The sequence below is a fragment of the Athene noctua genome, chromosome 1, assembly GCF_965140245.1.
Source record: "Athene noctua chromosome 1, bAthNoc1.hap1.1, whole genome shotgun sequence".
NCBI classification, from domain to species: Eukaryota; Metazoa; Chordata; class Aves; order Strigiformes; family Strigidae; genus Athene; species Athene noctua.
In genome coordinates, this window is record NC_134037.1 from 254,122,900 (window position 1) to 254,142,971 (window position 20,072).

At 41.0% G+C, this 20,072-nt stretch overlaps 1 protein-coding gene across 7 annotated transcripts in view; it reads right to left on the bottom strand.

Moving 5' to 3' along the window:
• Positions 1–20,072, bottom strand: part of FAT3 (FAT atypical cadherin 3) — a 423,806-nt gene that overhangs the window by 56,399 nt on the left and 347,335 nt on the right. For all 7 annotated transcript variants that reach the window (XM_074917423.1, XM_074917414.1, XM_074917394.1 and 4 more), the window contains 3 exons: positions 19,865–20,018; positions 16,437–16,670; positions 2,366–2,755 (listed from right to left, as the gene is read on the bottom strand). In XM_074917423.1, coding sequence (XP_074773524.1) covers positions 2,366–2,755; positions 16,437–16,670; positions 19,865–20,018 — 778 coding nt within the window. The remainder of the gene's footprint in view (positions 1–2,365; positions 2,756–16,436; positions 16,671–19,864; positions 20,019–20,072) is intronic.

Below are 20,072 nucleotides of genomic sequence, written 5' to 3' on the forward strand. Positions count from 1 at the left end.
TTGTACTGCTGTCGTTTGATTAAAGAATGATGCCAACCGCACTTGAGTTGCCTCTGCAGAAAGGACCTTCACAAGGCACGAAGCAATGAATGGTTTCTCATGAAAATAGCTTTTATTATATGAATATTGAAGACAGAGAAACGGGGACCATATCCACCCATTTGCCTGGGCTCATGCACAGAGCCTGTGGGAGAACTGGATGCTGATTCTGGAAATCAGCCCTGACAAGTCAACAGAAATTCACTCCCACATAATTAACTTCTCATGAATTAAATACAAATGAATGGGGTATGAATACCTTTGAGAAATCTGTTGTCTATCATTTATGTGATTAAGCAGGGACTTCCCACTCAACTAGGTTCATAAATTTTGGGTTCCCTCACCACACAATCAAAACTAAGATTCACTGTAACTTGACTCACTCTGTTTACCCAGACCCCCTCTAGGACAGAAATTATTTTTATGCAAGCCCTCCACTTGTTTCCCATGTACCTATAACCTTAATCTGAAGTGGGGAGTAAGTTGTGCACAGATCACAAGTGATGCCTTGAAGGAAGTAATGGAAGTAATACTGAGTATGGCAGGAAAGACTTAAATGCAAATCCTTAACCTTGGCAAGACAAATCCTTTCCAATACAGACCCTTCGGGAGCAGGGATGTATGGGGCTTACAGGTCATTTAGTCCAACTGCTGCCCAACACAGGTCAGCTAAACCTAATCATTCTTGAATGTACTCATCTCTAATGTTCTTATAAACCTCCAACATCAGTTTCCTAACCTTCTTAGAAAACGTATTTCAGTACTTAATAATCATTAGAGTTAGGAACTTCTTCCTATCATTTAGCCAAAATAATCCAAATGCAGTTTAAGACCATTTGAAACTTCTTTTCTAATGAGTGGGCAATGAGAACAGTTTATTCCCCTCCTCTTTGTAGGTAGTTTTTACAGGCTTGAATACTAACAGCATGCCTTCTCTTTTCTAGCTTAAATAGTCTCAATTCCTTCAGTCTTTCCTGGTAAGCCACATTTTACAGACCTTGGATCATTCTTCTTAATCTTGTCTGGGCTCTCTCCAAATGAATCCTACCTTTCAGCATGACTTGCTGGAAGCAGAAGCCCTGAAGAGAAGCTTCCAAGTGGCTAGCAGAGAGTTCCCACTGATAAATGGTGTGAAGGGCATTATTTTTCAAACCCAGATCAGGCATGCTACATCAGCACCCGGCTGTCTGGAAACTGAGCTCCTGCCTCTAAACCGATAATAATGGAGCTGTCACACATTAATGAATAATAAATAGTTGGTTTTTTTTTTCCCTGTGTGATTAAGCTTCATTATGGGTTTTTATTGATTTATCTCCTTGGCTTCATTGTCAGATGTGAAGTATCACTGTCTAGGCATATTTATGTTTAAATTTTGTTAGCGCTAATCAACATTATGAAGATAACAGGCAACATACAATTATGTTAAGTCCCTTGCACTAAGGCAGTAGCCTCCGCAGAGTGGAGAGAGATTTTTGCACACAGCAATATAAATGACACAACGCATCATTTTGAAATTTTCCAGGTTGCTGGTTATTACAGCTGCATTCAAACAAGTGTTACCTTCAGCTTTCAAAATCGAGATTGTTTTGCTCTGAAGCTCTTGTGGCAGATTAATACTGGTCTGCCTGAATGTTATGAGAATAAGGGGATCCACTACAGGAAGCACAGAAGAATCATAGCTTACTGTTGACGGATTGAAACCTCAGTAAGGATAAAGAACACATCCTCACTAAGGAATTTCAAGGAAAATGAGCCATTTGCACCAAATAAGGTAGCTTTCCTTAATATTTCTTAAAGAGAAGCAGCAGTATGTTTTTAAAATTTATGATGTGTAACTAAAGAAAACCCAAACCGAAACCACAGCTGAAGTCAACTGTCAGACAACACAAATCAGGAACAAGCTAAGTCAGTGAAGTTTGCATACAGTTGTATAAACGACAATCATTTTAGGACTGCCAGCTATTTGGTCCTGATAGCCCTGTCTGATTCTTGCTAAGGTCCAGACAGTTGAGGCGGTACTCAGCTGGTAGGCAGGTAAACATTGCTAGTGTTCATAACTGTAAGGGTTGCACCGTTTGGCTAACGGGTTGTCACATCTACATTGACTTCAACAGACATACTAATGGAGAAAAGTATTCTCCACTTGATCTGGGGCAGCTGAGCGTGACTCTAATTTACATCATTCTCCAACCTAAAATTGGTTTTTAACTGTGCAACTTATTCCACATCGACAAGCTCTGACTCTCTGTTCTTGGAAATTCTTTGGGCCTAGAGCACTCCCCAAAGCATTCACATTTTTCTGATGCTTTCATTTTGCTTTACAAACCTGTTTTTGAGTTAATCCTGAACTTCCCTTTCTCATTCCCCGATCTGATGAGATAGGCAATCTCAGCATTAGTACCAATGTCTTGACTCGTAGCAAAAACAGAAAGGACCTCAGTGCCAGGTGAGGTGTCTTCAGGTACTGTGACAAGATAATCTCTTCTTTCAAACACAGGGGGGTTGTCATTGATGTCTAGCACTGTAATGGTAACGGTGGCAAATGAGGACAAGGTCAGCACAATGCTCTGATCTGAGGCCTTTACACTGATGTTATAGGAAGACTGAAGCTCTCTATCAAGTGGATGCTCCAAAATAATGATTCCTGATGACCGGTCAACTGAGAAATAACCATCTGCTGAGTCGGCCAGGGAATAGGTAACTTTTCTGTTCACACCTGAAAGAGAAGCAAATGTGAAAATGATAAAGTGAAATAAAATAATAAGCTCTTCCAATCTAATGGAAACCCTGAGAAAATCTGCTATCACATTGATCATTTCCAGTGGGGGTGGAGCCCATGGAAACAGGAATGCCTGTGGGTACAGTATTGCTGAAAGTTTGGGAGAACAGGACATGCTCTTCTCACATGCTAAATCCCCAAGGATAATCTAAGTTCCTTCCCTGATCATGATACTTTTTTAAAAGATCACTTTGCAGAACTGCTGTGTAATGAAACTTGAAAGCAGAATCCAGATATGGTCCTTGCCCAGAAAAACTTACAATTGAATTAGATGAGAGGCAGAATGCTGAAATTAGAAATGTCTCAGAGCACATCTTGAAGGAATAGAAATGTACATAAGGGAAAAATAAACCCATAAAAATACATCAGGTGGCACAGAATGTACTTGCTACCAGTACTGCCTTGATCCCACTGTTGAGCAGCAAAATATTATCTTGTTAGACAAAATCTGCATCAGAGTTCCTGCCAGAATACAGACATTTTAGAAAGGAAGGTCTCCCACTTCCACAGTTTGAAAGCAAAAATTGAGTTGTATGAAAGATATCCTGTGTTTTTCAAATCCTGCCCGTATTTCCCAATACATAACACTTGTCCACCCAGCTGCTAAATATGCAGATCAATGCTAAGGTTGTTGTCAGTGTAGGGCCTGAGGGGAAGGTACTGCTTGCTGCAGTAGGATAGTGGGATAGCCATTTCAAATCTAATTAAAAGTGAACACAGATACAACCTAATTCAACTCCCTTGATGCTGGTTGATTTTTTGTTTTGATCCTGGGTGCTTCACTAAGAGATTATAACTAAAACGCAAAGATCCACCAAAATGAAGAGACTGTTTTTAACATCTCTCACTTGAGCATTTGCTGCCCTTCTTGTTGGAGAACAGACTTTACAAGACTGACATTAATCAGATGAACAAGAGCTACCAATCCCTTCTAGGCATATTTTGTTAATTTAAAATTTGTGACAGTATTATTCTGCTTTCCAGCAGCAAAGTACTGTAGAAATGTCTGATCAAAAGCAGCACAAATCACAGTTGTTTTCTGCTTGACGTAGCAGGAGTAGAGCATCCACACAAGGGGGAGCTGGGAGACTCTTCAATCACACACACAAAATCTAGAGCAACTACAAAGTCCCAGACCCTTCTTGGAGAGCACTAGGGAGCCTCTTCAGGGAAAAAGTTTTTATGCAGTGCTTGAGACACCAGAGTGTATTTGAATCATTCAAATGTCTTTAAAATAAGGAACATTTTAAATGGCAATATTGCAATGAACCAGTTTGGGTTTTTGTAATCACCTCTCTATTCACTGTGGCATCTCAAATGTGAAAAATACAGAGGCCCTCCTTCAGTAAAACAAGCAAGGAAGCCAAGGAGGTAACTATTGTCCTAGACAAGGAACTGAGCTCAGTCCACAAACCAGTCAAAGACTCTTCCCTGTGCTGAAACACCTGAACTCTGAATACTCTACGGCCTGCTGGAGACCATGCTCACTTAGCCTCTTTACACATGCATCCAAATGCTGTCAGCTGACAATCAATCAAACTGACAAAAGTGAAAAAGGAGTAAAATCCTCTGGAAAGTGCAAGGTTTTGGAGGTTCAGAATGGCTGAAGGTGTGTCTACATTTCCAGCAGGGGAAAATCTCTTTCTGCTAGAAATCCTCCCCAAATTTCAGTCCACAGAAAGGGACAGACCCAAGCAGAACAATAAACGAGGTAGTAATTAGAGCTGATCCCTGGGGATTCTGGAAAAGGGGATTTTGACTGATTCAAGGCATGCACTTGAACACCCAACCTACACATGTGTTTTAACTGTAAAGCTGTTTAGTATTCTCTACTGGAATTTCTTGATGTCTGACAGTTTCTATATAGAATGAAATACTTCTCTGTGTCAAGGACCTTAACGCACACCTTCCACAGGACAGCCTTAGTCTGGTTTGGGTTTTTCTCTCACAAAAACACCTATTTGATATCATTACAGCATACCTGGACACAAGACAGAAGATTCTTTAAAGGCATAAATAGTTAGAAAGGAGATGGCCTGCCCATGACTTGTGTCTTGGAATACCTCAAAACTTCAGCAAGAATATCTTGCAAGGGGGAGTGAGGAGAGACAGTATTCACTGCAGGTAACACCATGTAGGGTGAGTTTACATACAGGAAGTGATAACTCCAGTGAATACAATCTGATGGATAAATAATCTGACCACTGTCCTTGTATTCTACTTCCTAAAGGTGGTGTCCATTAATTAAGAATGTTATAAAAAATATAAAAAATTAATAATGTTTTTTGATAAGGGATTGCTAGTGAGCCTACAATGAAGACAGTTCAGATACAGAACTGGTGTTCTCGTTGCTAACTCTAATATAAGGGATTTTTAGGCAGAAATGAGGAGTTACTTCTTGAAGATAAGTGCTTTTATTTTTCCTTCCTGGAAAACAAGAGAGGAATATAGAAGTTTCAGAGATGTGGGTTATCTCGTACCAGCCTGGTCTGATTACAAAAACAGTCTTATTTTTCCCATGGAATCTAGAGGAAAAGCTCTTATGGGTGAAAAAGCCATTTTATACAAGGAGAGACAGAAGATCAGGGCAGAAGACCTGAGCTGGGACACTCAGAGACACCAACCTTTGGTGGCCTTCAGCTTGACAGCAGAGGCAGAATGGAAGAGCTAGAGGCAGATCTCAGCTGCCTGCTGACCTTATCCCATGGTGTTTTGTGTGGCTGGAATTTGATGCGTGCATCTTGGGAGGAAAATTAATTAAATAAAAAGCTGTCAAAGAAACAGCACTCTGAAGAGAGTGTTGTGCTGTGGTATCAATAGCTGTTTCCACTCAGCTTCCTGAGCCGAGGCTGGAAACAAAATGGGCATGAGGCAAAGGTGAAGTAGGAAGTTATTCTACTTAAATCCAAAATGCTTTAGTCCAGGGGCTACCATCTGCTGAGAGAGAAGTGTCCACCAGTGTGCGTCAATGGCATCCCTGCCGTGGAGGCGATGGTAGTTTCTGCTGTGACTATATAGGAGATGTTTTCTGTGGAAAGAAAACAACTGCTCCAACACCATGGTTCCTGTACTGGTAAAGAGAGCAATCCTCCCACACTGCTTGCCCACAGCTGTTGGGGGATTAATGTTTGCAAACTGTGTGTCTATTCACTTACTTAAACTTCTCAGATTTCTAAGGTGCCAATCACAAACATAAGCTATTTCAACATGGAAAGCTTTGCAGAAATTACTATTACTATAAGAGGATTGCAGTACATTTTTTAAATAAAGGAATTAGCTAGCATATTTTCCATTTAGACTTTTATTAGCATATGATAGAATACTGCCCTTTGCCAAATCTCTGGTGTGAAGAGCTTGTACAACATACAGCCGTCTAGTACCTTAAATACCATCCTTCAAACAGGTTTTTTTTGTTTTCTTTTGTACTAAAACAAAGGGCCATGCACTGAATGTCACATAATGACATCTTCTATGTCATTACTTCTTTAAATAGCACCAGGGAAATAAAATAACTTCTCTTTGTAATTCAGGAGCAACAAATTCCTCATTGTCTAACACACAGAATCATTTACGTTGGAGAGGATGTTTAAGATCATCGAGTCCAGCCATTAGCCTAACACTGCCAAGTCCACCACTAAACCATGTCCCTAAGCACCACATCTACACATCTTTTAAATACCTCCAGGGATGGTGACTCAACCACTTCCCTGGGCAGCTTGTTCCAATGCTTGACAACCCTTTCCGTGAAGGAATTTTTCCTAATATACAACCTAAACCTTCCCTGATGCAACCTGAGGCCATTTCCTCTCATCCTATCACTTGTTACTTGGGATAAGTGACCAACACCCACCCCACCACAACCTCCTTTCAGGTAGTTGTAGAAAGTGATAAGGTCTCCCCCGAGCCTCCTTTTTGCCAGGCTAAACAACCTCACTTCCCTCAGCTGCTCCCCATGAGACTTGTGCTCTTGAGCCTTCACCAGCTTCGTTGACCTTCTTTGGACACCAGCACTTCAATGCCTTTCCTGCAGTGAGGGGCCCAAAACTGATGCAGCTCAATTGAAAATCCTGAAGTTACAGCATGGTTTGTTCCAGATCAACACTAATTAAAAGACCGAGCATTAATACAATAGGCACAATCCCCATATGACATTGAGTTTCTGCAGTAGTCATTACCTGCCAACTGCATCACACACAAACTAAAATTTACACATATTAAAGATCATTCAGTGTGTTTCTTCGTTCTGTTGTCATCTTTCACCCTGAACTCATTATTTAATGTGTATGCCCAACTACAGCTAGCCCACTAGTTATTGTTTATCTCTGGAAAATGATACTTGACTTTGTCATTTGCTCATTTTCATTTTGAAAACCTACAGAAAGAAAAGTAATGGCAGTCATTAAAAATAAAGAAACAAGAAGTAAAATAGAAAGCTATGCAGAAAGAGAACTGTATAAAAATCTTTTTATCAATTTAGCAGTGATCTGCAAGCATGGTATCAGATTATTGTGCTTCTTCTTGCCTCTGACTTTCACAGTGCGACTATTAACACTGATGTGTACCTATGGCCTTTCCTGATTATTCAAACGTTAATCAAAACACCAATTACTGGACGTTAAAAATCCTCAACTTCATAAACAGCAAACAAGACTGAAGACGAATATTAAACCAGTTTTTATAATACTCCATCACTTTGAGATGAAAGAGAAAAATCTTGCAAGAATTACCTTGCTGAACTGTAGAATAATACATAGCCTCATAGGGAAAGATATTTCAAGTGATTTTTACAATTTAAGCAGTAAAAGTGGCCAAGTTCAATCCATAACACCACTACTGAGACAGGCTTTCACTGCTTTCTCCCTTTCCTGTAGGGAAACAATAGCCTTAACCCTAAAGGCCTTTACTGACACCAGTGTTCAGTGGAGTCACAGTATCATGGGCTGAGAGCAGGGCCACAGAAGACAGATGAAGACAACCAACCCCTTATTGACGGGAAGTACTGGACAGAAATGGCAGGCATAAGCTTTTACTGGTATGATACCTTCTACAGGTGTCTAAAACCCTGCTTTCCATTTCAGTTGGTCACGTGTTTCTTTTTTGGTGGTAAGATGAGATCTGGACATGGAATGCACATGTTGAAAGATATATATATAAAGATACATGCATGTATGTACATATGCATATATATGTATACAGACACACATACATATTAGATAATATATATTCCAGTTTAAATATAGGGCTTATTCAGTCAACATAATGCAAGAGGTATAATTCTCCTGGAGTTCTTTGCCTCCATGTTGTTAACAATAACCTTGGAAATCTCAAAAATTAAAGAAATTAACAGAAATGGCAGTGTATAAAGAGAGCAGGAATCTTGTGAGGTCATCTAATTTATTCCTGCACAAAGAAAGGATAGATACAATTTATCCCCAAACACAGGCCTATCGTTTGATCCTGAACTTGCACAACCTCCTTGGATAGAACACCCCAGTGCCTCACCTTTCTTACAACTAAAAATCTTGTTCTGACTTTTTGCTGAGATTGAATAAAAATAATAAAAGATGAGGGAAAAAAAGGAACAAAGGTTGACTTCCTTCCTCAGAGCTACTTGTCTGATATCTGAAGACTGTTATACTTTATCACCACAGTTCTCTTTTCCCTGTCACCCCCTCTCAACTGTTCTAATGTATCCTCGTAGCACACATTTTCCAGACCTATGACCCTTCTTGTAAATCTCCAGGTAGCCCACACCTTCCTGGAAGTGCTGTACCCAAAACTCAACACAGCTTTATTGGGCAGGGTTTAGCTGACACCAAGTGAACAAGCCTACTTCTGTTTTCCAGCATTACTCTTGTTTGCCCATCTCATTAAAGTATTTGCCTTTTCACACCTATATGAAAGTATAAACATACATTCAGCCTGTGATTCACCATAATACAGCTGCTTCTCTGCAGTTCTGCTGGCCCGTCATTACCCAGAAAATACTGGTGAACTTGGTTATTCTTATATAAACAGAGCATTTCACATTTATCTTGATGACTTGCACTGTATTTTTCCACACCACTTTTCCAACTGTTAAATCCCACAACTATGATTCTGACACTATCCAGGGCACTTGCAGCCCCATTGCACTTTCTGACATCTAGCAATACAGACCCTATGGCTACTTGTCCATCCAGGAATTAAAATAAGAGCAATGCTACACCCAGTACATTTCTTAACTTATCCCTCCAGTGTAACAGACATTACAAACTTACCTGATAACAATTTCATGTAGACCATGCTTCCTTAGCTTGCTTATAAAAATAGCATGTGGTACAATGTCAAAAACCCCACTAAACTTAAGACATACCACCCATAATATTTCTTCCTATATGGCCTCTTCCTCTGCATGTTGCAGAAGGGAATGAGATTGGTTTGATGAATTCTGCTTGCTAAACACAGACTAGCTTTTAGTCATCTTGATACACATACACTCACTATTTTAATGCAAGTTGGGTGATTTAAGTTCCCCTGACTACCTATCTGCAGCTTTAAAAATCTGGCCCTTTGAAAGATTCAACAACAGGGTCATGTAGACTGACTACTTACAGGATTAGGTCTCCTGAGCACCTAGGCATGGGAAGCAAAATAAGCAATATGAAGTAGGGCTTGTTTAGGCAGAAACCTAAGCCTTCTATCATAATCCCCAAACACCTTGTTTGTTTACCTCCTAACAGTAGGTAAGTCTAAACTCCGCAAGGCCTGACTTATTTCTTATTTGGCAAGTTTTCAGGGCCCCAGTGTGCTGTATCTCTGCGTTCCTAGAAGTGCTTCTGCCTTTACTAGGAAGGCAAGCTAGGTTCTCTCCTGAACAACTCACTGGACCTGTAGGCGCCCTCAGAACTGGCCTGCCCACTGGGGGATGTGGGGTATTGCCCTCCCACTCTCCTTATGGACAAGAAGTCTACTTGTAAGGACACTTTTCTGGGAAGGAGTACAAAGGTACATTGCCACAAACTGTTACTTTTCATGGAATAAGCCCTGGGGAACAGAGCCCAGAATGCAATCACCCACCAAGCTACAGAGCAGTACTCTCTCGTGTCTTTTTTTTTTTCTGTCTGCCTAATTCCTGAATCCTTTTTCACAACAGCTTCAGTGACAGTGGAAAGGACCTCCTGCTTCAGCTATAACCCCCTACTTATGCAATGCTGCTTTGAATAGCTGCAGAAGAAGAAATCAATAATTCAGGTCTTCCATATCCTGCATTAGAGCCCTAACCCCTGGTCTGTTTTAAAATTCAGCGAGGCAAAGACATGGGCAAAGATTTAGAAAGCTCCATGTATGTTTTGAAGAGAATGAGCCATCATCTGGAAAGTATCTTGTAATATTTATTTTACAAATCTGCAGGCACTACCCAGAAATATCATCTAGCTAGTGGTGGCATCATTGCCAAAGTTATCTACCTATGAACTGCTGGGTTTTAGTACTGTCCTGTTATCTCTGTTATTCTTCTTGTTCATGTTTCAATCCTTGTTCTTTTTCAGATCCTGAATGTCTCAAAAGTTCCTAGATCCATTTTAAGGGACCTGCTCAACATAAACAAACGTGCAAAGTACAGATTTGCTGCATTCTGGCTTTGTCAGAAAATGCCAAAATCAATTATTTCAGTATTTCTATTAGTTTGTTACTTGTTATTATACCTAACACAGAAAACTGCTCTTTAATCAAGTTGTGACTGCCTTGCACTCCTCTCTGACACTTCTGCAATCTCACCTGGCAGCACTCTACCCTTTCACAAGTCTAGCTATGTGCACAACAGGCTCAGTTGTCCTAATTCCTTCAAGAGCAAAGCCCACCACTGGTAAGACGAAGTCTGTACTCATTAATCCCATGCATGTGTTCTAGAAAGTGGTAACCCACTGAATAACCTAATGGAGAGGTTTTTTTGTGCTGTGCTCACCAGCATGTTGATTCCACTTTCTACAAACAAGTTATGAAACTCTGAAGAACTATGTTCCTCAGTTGTTATTTCTGATAGGTATTTTCTTTTTATTGTTTTAATGGTTTCTTCATTTTTCTCACTGACATAAGGAGAGGACAAGATTCACAGAATCATAGAATCACAGAATGTTTTGGGCTGGAAGGGACCTTAAAGACCCTCTAGTTCCACCCCCCTGCCCTGGGCAGGGACACCTTCCACTAGCCCAGGTTGCCCAAAGCCCCGTCCAGCCTGGCCTTGAACACTGCCAGGGAGGGGGCAGCCACAGCTTCTCTGGGCAACCTGTGCCAGTGTCTCACCACCCTCACAGTAAAGAATTTCTTCCTTACATCTAATCTAAATCTATCCTCTTTCAATTTAAAGCCATTACCCTGTCCTGTATCTGCAAGAACAAAAATAAGATATAATATGCTTCACCACCCTACTGGAGGTATGTGTTGCTCCAGACTGGGCTGAGTGAAACCTAAAGGAGAAGTTATATTACCATTCTTCCCTAAAAAAGACATTTTTTTCCTGTGCACCTGCCTTACATGTGCATGTGATAAGAGTTTGTTTCTGGGTTTTTTGACAAAGCAAGTCTTTATTGAAACATCAAAATCACTGAGGTCAAACCTTGCAGGGAAAATATCAGTTTTTTCCACAGATTTCTTTGAAATCCAAGATAAAACTCCATCAGAAGCTGAAAGAAAATGGCACTCCTTCCCCCATTTTGCCAGGTTCCCCAGCTGCTCACCAGGCAGATGTTGGGCCACAGTCTGCTCCCCTGTACTTCTTGGTGGAGAAGGTCAGAGTGAGGGCACAGTTGTCTCATAGTGAGAAGGTCAAATGGCTTCCCTAGAAGGGCTGAGTCCCTTCTGCCGCAGCTCTTCCACTTTATGTGATGAGGTGAATAATTCCCCACACCAAGAACCAGACTGATTGATTTAAACTCTCCACATGAAACACAAATGCACTAATCAGACCACTACAGAATCCTTCTCATGTAAATCTTGGCCCAAGTAATATTTAACTCTACACAACTCTTTAAAAAACACAATCGAAATCAACCACAATTAACCTGTATAACCTGGCTGTATATATATTATCTATATGGGAGAGTCTCAAGTCTTAGCCTGGCTCCCTGAATTAAGCTTTAAACACCCATTTTTTTCCTTCTCATCCATTTCACACCTACCTAAGTACCCAAGCTTCAAATACAGAGAACAAAGAACAGAAAACCAGGGTCTTCATTCAAATCTCTTCACCTCCAAACTACCTGGGTGGTTTTTTTGGAACTGACTAATAAACCTCAGACTGTTCTGCATTCTGCTGTGAGGCTGAGAGCCCTGCAGAAGCTGGGACACATCTGTAACTCTGGGCATCCTATGCACAAAAGTGAGAAAATGCTTTGAAAAAAGAAGCACACTACTTATAATTTTTCTAGGTTGCATTACTCAATGCTATTAAATCTGCTATTAGATATGGGAGAGTATTTCCCCAAACTACACTTTCTGCAAAATCTCACCTGCCATTAATCCTTCATCTTTGAATTATGTCCAGCTTGGGAAGAACTGTCAGTCAGAGAGGCCATCAGTGTGGGTTTGCTGCCTGTCTGCACTGCTCAGCCAGGTCATGTTGAGGATGGTATGCTTCTGTCTGTATCTACAGTGCAGGCCTCTGGTTATTCCCGGTGTCCACACTGCACAACCCTCAGGGAATATCCATCCGTGGAGATATCCAAAAGCCATCTGGACAGAGTCCTAGACAACCTGCTGTAGGTGGCCCTGCTTGAGCAGTGTGGTTGGACAAGATGATCGTCCAGAGGTCCCATCCAACTCCAACCTCAACTATTCTGTGACTGTGTGAACCCTGCAGCACGACACCTCTGTATCCACAAGGTTAGAAGACACATTTCTAGCAAGGCCATCCAAAGTGCTTCACCTCTGACTTGTCACCATGCACAACCCTGTGGTCCTCATCTTCAGCCCACAGCGAGGGCCCTTCCTGATTCTTTTGCTATTTGCACACACTGCAAAAATGGGGCAGGGGAACACAGGGTCATTCCTGCTGGGAAGTGGACTGTGAACTGTGAAAAATACAAGGTGTGGACAAAACTATGTCAAAGAATAGGGAAGCTGGCAAAGCAGGACTGCCTGGCTGGGCACGTGAGTGGGTGCAGGCCTTTGCTATTTGAGGTGTAACTGCTATTCATGGAAGAATTAGATCCATCTGTATTATGTCTCTGAGAAACTCCTGGATTTGGCTATCCAGATTATAACCTGGGCACCAGCTGGCTCCTGGCAGGGTGCATGTCACCACACCTCCTGTGCAATGTACCCCTATGGGCCCTGGGGCTGGAGAAGTAGTGTGGGGGTGAGGGACAGCCGAGGACAGAGCAGGGAGGTCTGTGCACTTCAGGGAACTCTTTGCAACCAAATAACGGCCACTACTGCCAATTTTTTGTCTGCCTACATGCCTTTATTTTCCTACACATTGGCTGCATGCAATACAAGGTGCTGGCTCCAAGACAACCTATACTGGGCGGTTGTACAGGGGATGGGGGAAGTCCTGCATGAGCGGGTACCAGCCATGGCTTTAACCATAGGATAATGCAGAGGCCAGCAGTGGCAGGCAAGACAGGGCTGGCTGACAAGATCATTCCCATTTCGAGCAAATTTAGAACCCCATATTCATCACAAACCCAGAAAAAAAATCAATAGGTCAGTAACTGACCACAAACGTGGAAGGTGTGGAACTGCTGATGCCCCGGTGGTGATGAAGAGGACTGCAGGAGGACAGATGACACACTGTTCATATTTAGCACAGTAAGTGCTTCTGCCTTCAGTAGGCAAAACCACGAATCATCAAAGAAACAGGCCTAAGTATGGACATCATTCGCAATGCAAAGCACCTGCAAGTGAGCCAGGATTTAATTGTCAGTTAAAGTACTACTGAGCTTGGACCACGCTGTCAGTCATTCCCTGTATTCTGTGAGCAAGGCTGCAACACTGTATGCACACAGAAAACATGAGCAGCACTGGAAATGAATATACACTTGCAGCTCAGGTTTGGGCTCCAAGTTTATTTTGAAGTTTATAAATTTTGTAAAGTCCCGTTTGCCACAAAGACCCATATAGGTTTTCTCAGTGTTGCTGCTCTAGCATGACCCTAATTTCTTTGAAACAGGCTGATATTGTAGTTGTCTGATGGGTTTGCTCAGATAATTACACCTCAGCATTCACTCCAATTCTTCTTGTGCCTTAATTTGAACAGAATGGAGTAATTTTGCACTTTGATTTGAAGACAGCGGGAGGTGGAAAATCCACTGCTCCCTGTGAACTTCTCTAAAAAACTGTAAAACCAGCATTTATCTTTCATTTCTTAAGCTTGCACATTTCCAAACCTGATGGTTGTAAGTTAGTAGGAAATATTATCTTGTGAAAATATTAGGAATTTCCAATGAAAGCAGGATGGGAGAAAGAACTGTTTTATATTAAAGTTACTAATATGTCTAAGCATAGGGATGTATGTATATTCTCTCTCCTTCAGGCGATCATTTAATTTAAGATACCTAGCTACATGGAGAGGTTATGCAAAATCAACTTGCTTGCTACTAGAGTTAAACAGTTAAAGCCATTTTCTTCTGTTGAACACTGTCAAAAAAAAATCAGATCTCTGCTTCAGTGTGTCCAGCTGGTACAGCTAGTTTCTAAGCATGGCATGAGCATCTCTTCATCCAAATTACAAATATATTAAACAACCATTTATGTTTCAGTCCTGAAATTTCCCATGATATTATGAGTTCAGGAACTTCAAAAGATATCAGATGCAAGGCAGGCTATAACATTATTTTCCTGTTAAGTGGAAATTTTCTTAATTATCCAACAGTGTCTGACTACAATATTTTCATTTTTATGTTAAATTGTGTTTAGTTGCAGACCACAAATTGATTTCTCTCAAGCTTTATCTCAATGATGTTTATACTGATACTCCTATCCTTACAGTACATGTTTCTTCAAAGTCCAAAGCAGAAGAATGGGTAAATTCCAAGAATGATTGTAAGATGTTTCCTGAATGTTAAAAATTGATTTGTATGATGATTACTGGCTCCACTAATGTTTTCAGGATAACGCTCCACAAAACCTTACAAGAATATCATAGCCCATCAGGAATATCAGTAATACATTTTTCTCTGTGATGGGATCATTACGCTACCTGAACTCACTCATTATACAGCAATAGGGAATCAGAGATTTTAGTATGGATTAATAGAACAGTAATCAATAAAAAAATCCAGTTTTAGAGACCAGGGTCACTTTCATATGATACAGTGTCTTGTTTGATTGTCAGGTCTAATCACTGAGGAAGTACATAGCCCCTTCTCATTCATCACATGCATCCCACCCTTTAACGTGTAGTTTCAGAAGGAAAATGTAGCAATTCGCTCATGGTTTGGTTTGTTTTTTTTTTTTTTTTCATTGCTAACCATCTTATTATATAAAGTTGGTGCTAGCAAGAACTTTTATTGGCAACTTTTTATTCTAATTATTTCTGTCTCCACTCTCTCCTTGAATGTCAGCTCACCTATAAGAAAAATGGTAATTAAACCAGCAGAAAACAACACTACTGGATATCCAGACTGTTCCATTGTTTACTACCAGTAATTGGCTTTTCATTGCAGGAGAGTATCATAGTATTAATTGCGATTTTTCAACCAAGGTGTATAATGTAGGTCTTCATAGATACATGAATGAATGCTTGTTGCCTTTACTGATTCCTGTATAGTTACATTATCAGTCTTAGGAATAACTCAGACTTCCAGCATATACTGTACTTAAAAAAAAGACTTTAACATGAAATATTTTTCATTCAATGAAAGGTCTGATTTTTATGTGAAGCTACTCAAGCCACAGTTTTTACAAAACATCTCCAAAACCACAGGAAAAAAAAAAACAACTATGGGACTTCTTTATTCCAAATGAAGTGAATGAGCTAAAAAGAGGTATTTGGTTGGTTTTACCGCCGTGTTATGAAAAAAAACCCCTTTAAATATTTATAATTGGGCCCAGATTTCAAATTTAAGGTACTCATATCATAAACTATTACACTTTAAAAGAATGCACAGCTAAATAACCTGAACATTCATAATGTACATTCACAGTGTACAACAATAGTTTTATGGTAAGGTAACCAGCTGGAACAAATGGGAGTTACAGCAATATAAAACTCTAGAAAAGCTGTGATTAATCAGGTATAGGTCCCTACGGCATATAACTATATTATTTGCATAAATAGAAGCATGGATATTCAAAATCATGGCTCAAGGAAAGAGATGAGACCACTGGAGGAAGAAAGTTGGAATTCAGCCCCAAAACTATAATTGACCCCGAAATATAGTTATCACCGATCAAGACAATAAAAGACTACATGCTTCTGTGGCTGCCACAGTACTTTTCTGTTTGTAATACCATTATGTCAAGCTCAGTCACGAATATTTTGCTGTAAAGAAACAGAAGAGAGAAAAATAAGGAGGATTCAGAAGCAAAAGGCAGAAAGAATGAGGAAAAACAGCAACAGAAAAAATGATCCGTATAACACTTCCATCAACTCACAGAGTTTGCCTGAACATTAATTATTGTTTGCAGCGTTACTCACCAACATCTGGATCAGTGGCTTGGACTCTCGTTAACAAAGCTTTAGTGGCTGTATTTTCATAGACACATGCAGTGTAGTGATCAGATGAAAACACTGGTGGATTATCATTAACATCCTCTAAAATAAGATGGATTTCTGATTGGCAAAACCTGCCACCACCATCTGTGGCTCGGGCAACCAAGTTGTACGCAGGGATTTTCTCTCGGTCAAGAGGGGCCAAGGATTTCAGCTCACCTAAAATTGATTAAAAGCAGCAGCCATCATTACTACTGTAGCAACATCACAAATTCTAGATAGTGTATCTCAAAAACATGTATTTCACAGGAATAGGAAGGAGAAAAAGAAATCAATCTTGCTTATACCAATGAATGGACTAAAAACTCACAGCAGTGTCACTCACAGAGGTGTCACTTCTCACTCCTCTTTACACAACGCAGTGAGCTGCCAATATGAGTGCAAGGAGTACAAGCCACTCACTGTGGCCTTCAACAGCCTACATCTTCACCCACATGAACACTACCGTCTACTTCCAAGTCTGTGTTTCTGTTACTCTCAAGATTTATAGACTCATAGAGCTAGAAACACATCCTGAATCTAATGATAGCAGCCACAATGAACTCTAAAGTTTTCTAATGCTACCATTCAAAAATAACAACATCCCCCTCTCCTCCCCACAAAGCAATCTCTAGTTCTGAATTCCTGTAGACGTCTCTGGCATCTAGTTTGAAACAAACTTCTTATTCTTGTACAGAGACAGGTATCACAATAAACATTAACAGCCACAAAAGCCAGCTTATTCAGACTGTGAGAGCTTTACCCATGATCCGTCTGTCACTGCACAGTTAAACAACTGCCAAACATTGCTGCATCAGCAAACATCCACTACTGCTCTGTTTTGGGTTAATTTTGTAAAGGGTGTAATTTGTAGTTAAATACAAGATTTGTTCTTGAAGATGGCAATACTCCCCCTTCCACATCCGGCACAGATCTCCAAACACCTCCTCTTCCATCAGTAACGCTATGGCAATAGTGAGTGCTGCCTCCTGTTAGTCAGGCTGTGGCAGGTTCACCCACCCCAGTGAAGATGGGGCTTCCTGGCTGCTGAAATACAGTGGCTGTTGATTTCTTTTTTCCATGCCTTTGTTCTCAGGGTTCTATGGTAACTGGGGCCCTCAGCCAAGAAGGGCTGATATTGACCACAGATCAGATTTGGGTCCAGTATAAATGGAGTCCTCTGAGGGAGTCATTTTGAGCTAATCCCCCTTGGAGCAGCACACTGCAGTTGAGATCTCTCCTCGTGTCGGAATGCCATCCAAAGGAATCCCTCGAGGTTGAGAGCCCTCACTTTTTAGGTGAGTGACCAAGTGTTTTGAATTGTTGTTAAATCCTAGAAGTTTTTTCAGTAATAGTTTTTTCCTCTCACAGACATTCAGATCTGCCATTTGTGAATGCTGGAATGCCAATCGATTGTATCAAAATAAATTTTAATTATTGTCTGTTTATTTTGAAAGCCTCCACAACACAGGCAGAGGAGGCATTGCACAGAAAAGGACTTAGTCTATCATTATTGAAACCAAACTCCTAAGAATAACAGAGGGATGGGATTTTTATTTATGAGAAAATTATTTTAGTTAGCTTTATTTCATAACAACCACAAAATCTAGCTCTTAGCAGAGATCAGTATCTTTTTCCAGACCAACTGCCAAAGGTACAAGACCTCTGTAGCATTCTACTGTGCCCACAAACTGATATCCTTTCTCTCCCAAAATCTCGGTATAAAAGGAATGTCTTTTTAAAGGGTCTAAATACCAATATATCTAGACCAAGATAGAAGAAGTGAAGTCCAAAGATGAAGGAGGACCATGTCAGCATCTTCCCCTCTTCTGTACTCAAAAGACTCCAGGACAGGCCCATTGAGGACTGGGAGGTTATTCAAGACAGCTAGCATGGCGTCACCAAGGACAAGTCTTGCCTGACCAATGTATGATCTTCTATAATAAAGTGAGTACATTGGTGGACAAACGAAGAGCTACGGATGTCGTCTATCTGAACTTCTGTAACGCTTTTGACATGGTCTCCCATAACATCCTTCTGTTTAAACCGGAGAGAGATGGATTTGATGGATGGGCTGTTTGGTGGATGAGGAATTGGTTGGATGGTTGCATTCCATTGGTTGGATGGTAGTGGTCAACAGCTCAATGTCCAGATGGAGACTGGTGACGTGGTGTCCCTCAGGGGTCCATACTGGGACTAGCACTGTTTAATATCTTCATCAGTGACATGGACAGTGGGATCAAGTGCACCCTCAGAAAGTTTGCAGATGACACCAAGCTGAGTGGTGCAGTTGACAGGCCTAAGGGACATGATGCCATTCAGAGTGACCTGGACAAGCTTGACAAGTGGGCCCCTTGAAACTCATGAGGTTCAGCAAGGCCAAGTGTATAAGGTCCTGCACATGGGTCAGTGCAACCCTTGGTATCAAAACATGCTGGGTGATGAAGGGATTGAGGGCAACCCTGAGGAGAAAGACTTGGGGGTACTGGTGGGTAAAAATCTGGACATTAGCTGGCAATGTGCGCTCGCAGCCCAGAAGGCCAACTGTATCCTGGGCTGCATCAACAGAAGCATGACCAGAAGTCTGACAGATGTAAACCTGACCCTCTACTCTGGTCTGGTGAGACTCCACCTGGAGTACTATGTCTAGTTCTGGAGTCTTCAGCACAGGAAAGACACGGACCTGTTGGAGTGGGTCCAGAGGAGGATCATAAAAATGATCAGAGGGATGGAACAACTCTCCCGTGAGGACAGGCTGAGAGGGTTCAGGTTGTGCAGCCTGGAGAAGAGAAGGCTTTAGAGAGAAGTTACGTGATCTTTCAGTACTTGTGGGTTTATTAGGTGGGGACAGACTTTTTAGTAGTGCCTATTGCAAGAGGACAAGGGGTAGTAGTTTTAAACTAAAAGAGTGTAGATTCAGACTAGATATAAGGAAGAAATTTTTTATGATGAGGGTAGTGAAACACTGGAACAGATTGCCCAAAGAGTTGGTAGATGTCCCATCACTGGAAACATTCAAGGTCAGGCTGGACAGGGCTCTGAGCAACCTGATCTAGTTAAACATGTCCCTGTTTATTGCAGGGGGAGATGGTCTCTTCCAACACTATTCTATGATTCTGACCTAACTTGAGCTCTCGCAGGGAAACAAAAGGGTTGTTATCCGCAGTTTTGATTATAACATTCAACCTGGCCAACACAGATGCCCCTCTTTCTCCCTCTTTCCACCACCACTTCAGAAGTGGTCATCCAAGCCTGCCATAACTGGAACAACTGGCTGATAACCAAGTGTAACCTAACATTAGTTACGGAAACTAGCACCCACTGATGTTACGGGATTAAGAAGGCTATTCAGAAAAATTCAGTTGTCATCTTACCATTTTCTGGATCTAAGAAAAATTTGTTGTTTCCAGCACCATAGAGAGAATAGCGAATTTCACCATTGGACCCAATGTCAGCATCTTTAGCAATGATTTTAAGAATGACTTTGTTTGATGGAATGTCTTCAGGAAACAGTGCTGTGTATGCAACCTAGAGACAAAAACAGAAATGTAACCTATGCTGTAACAGTATTTTATGGTCTTT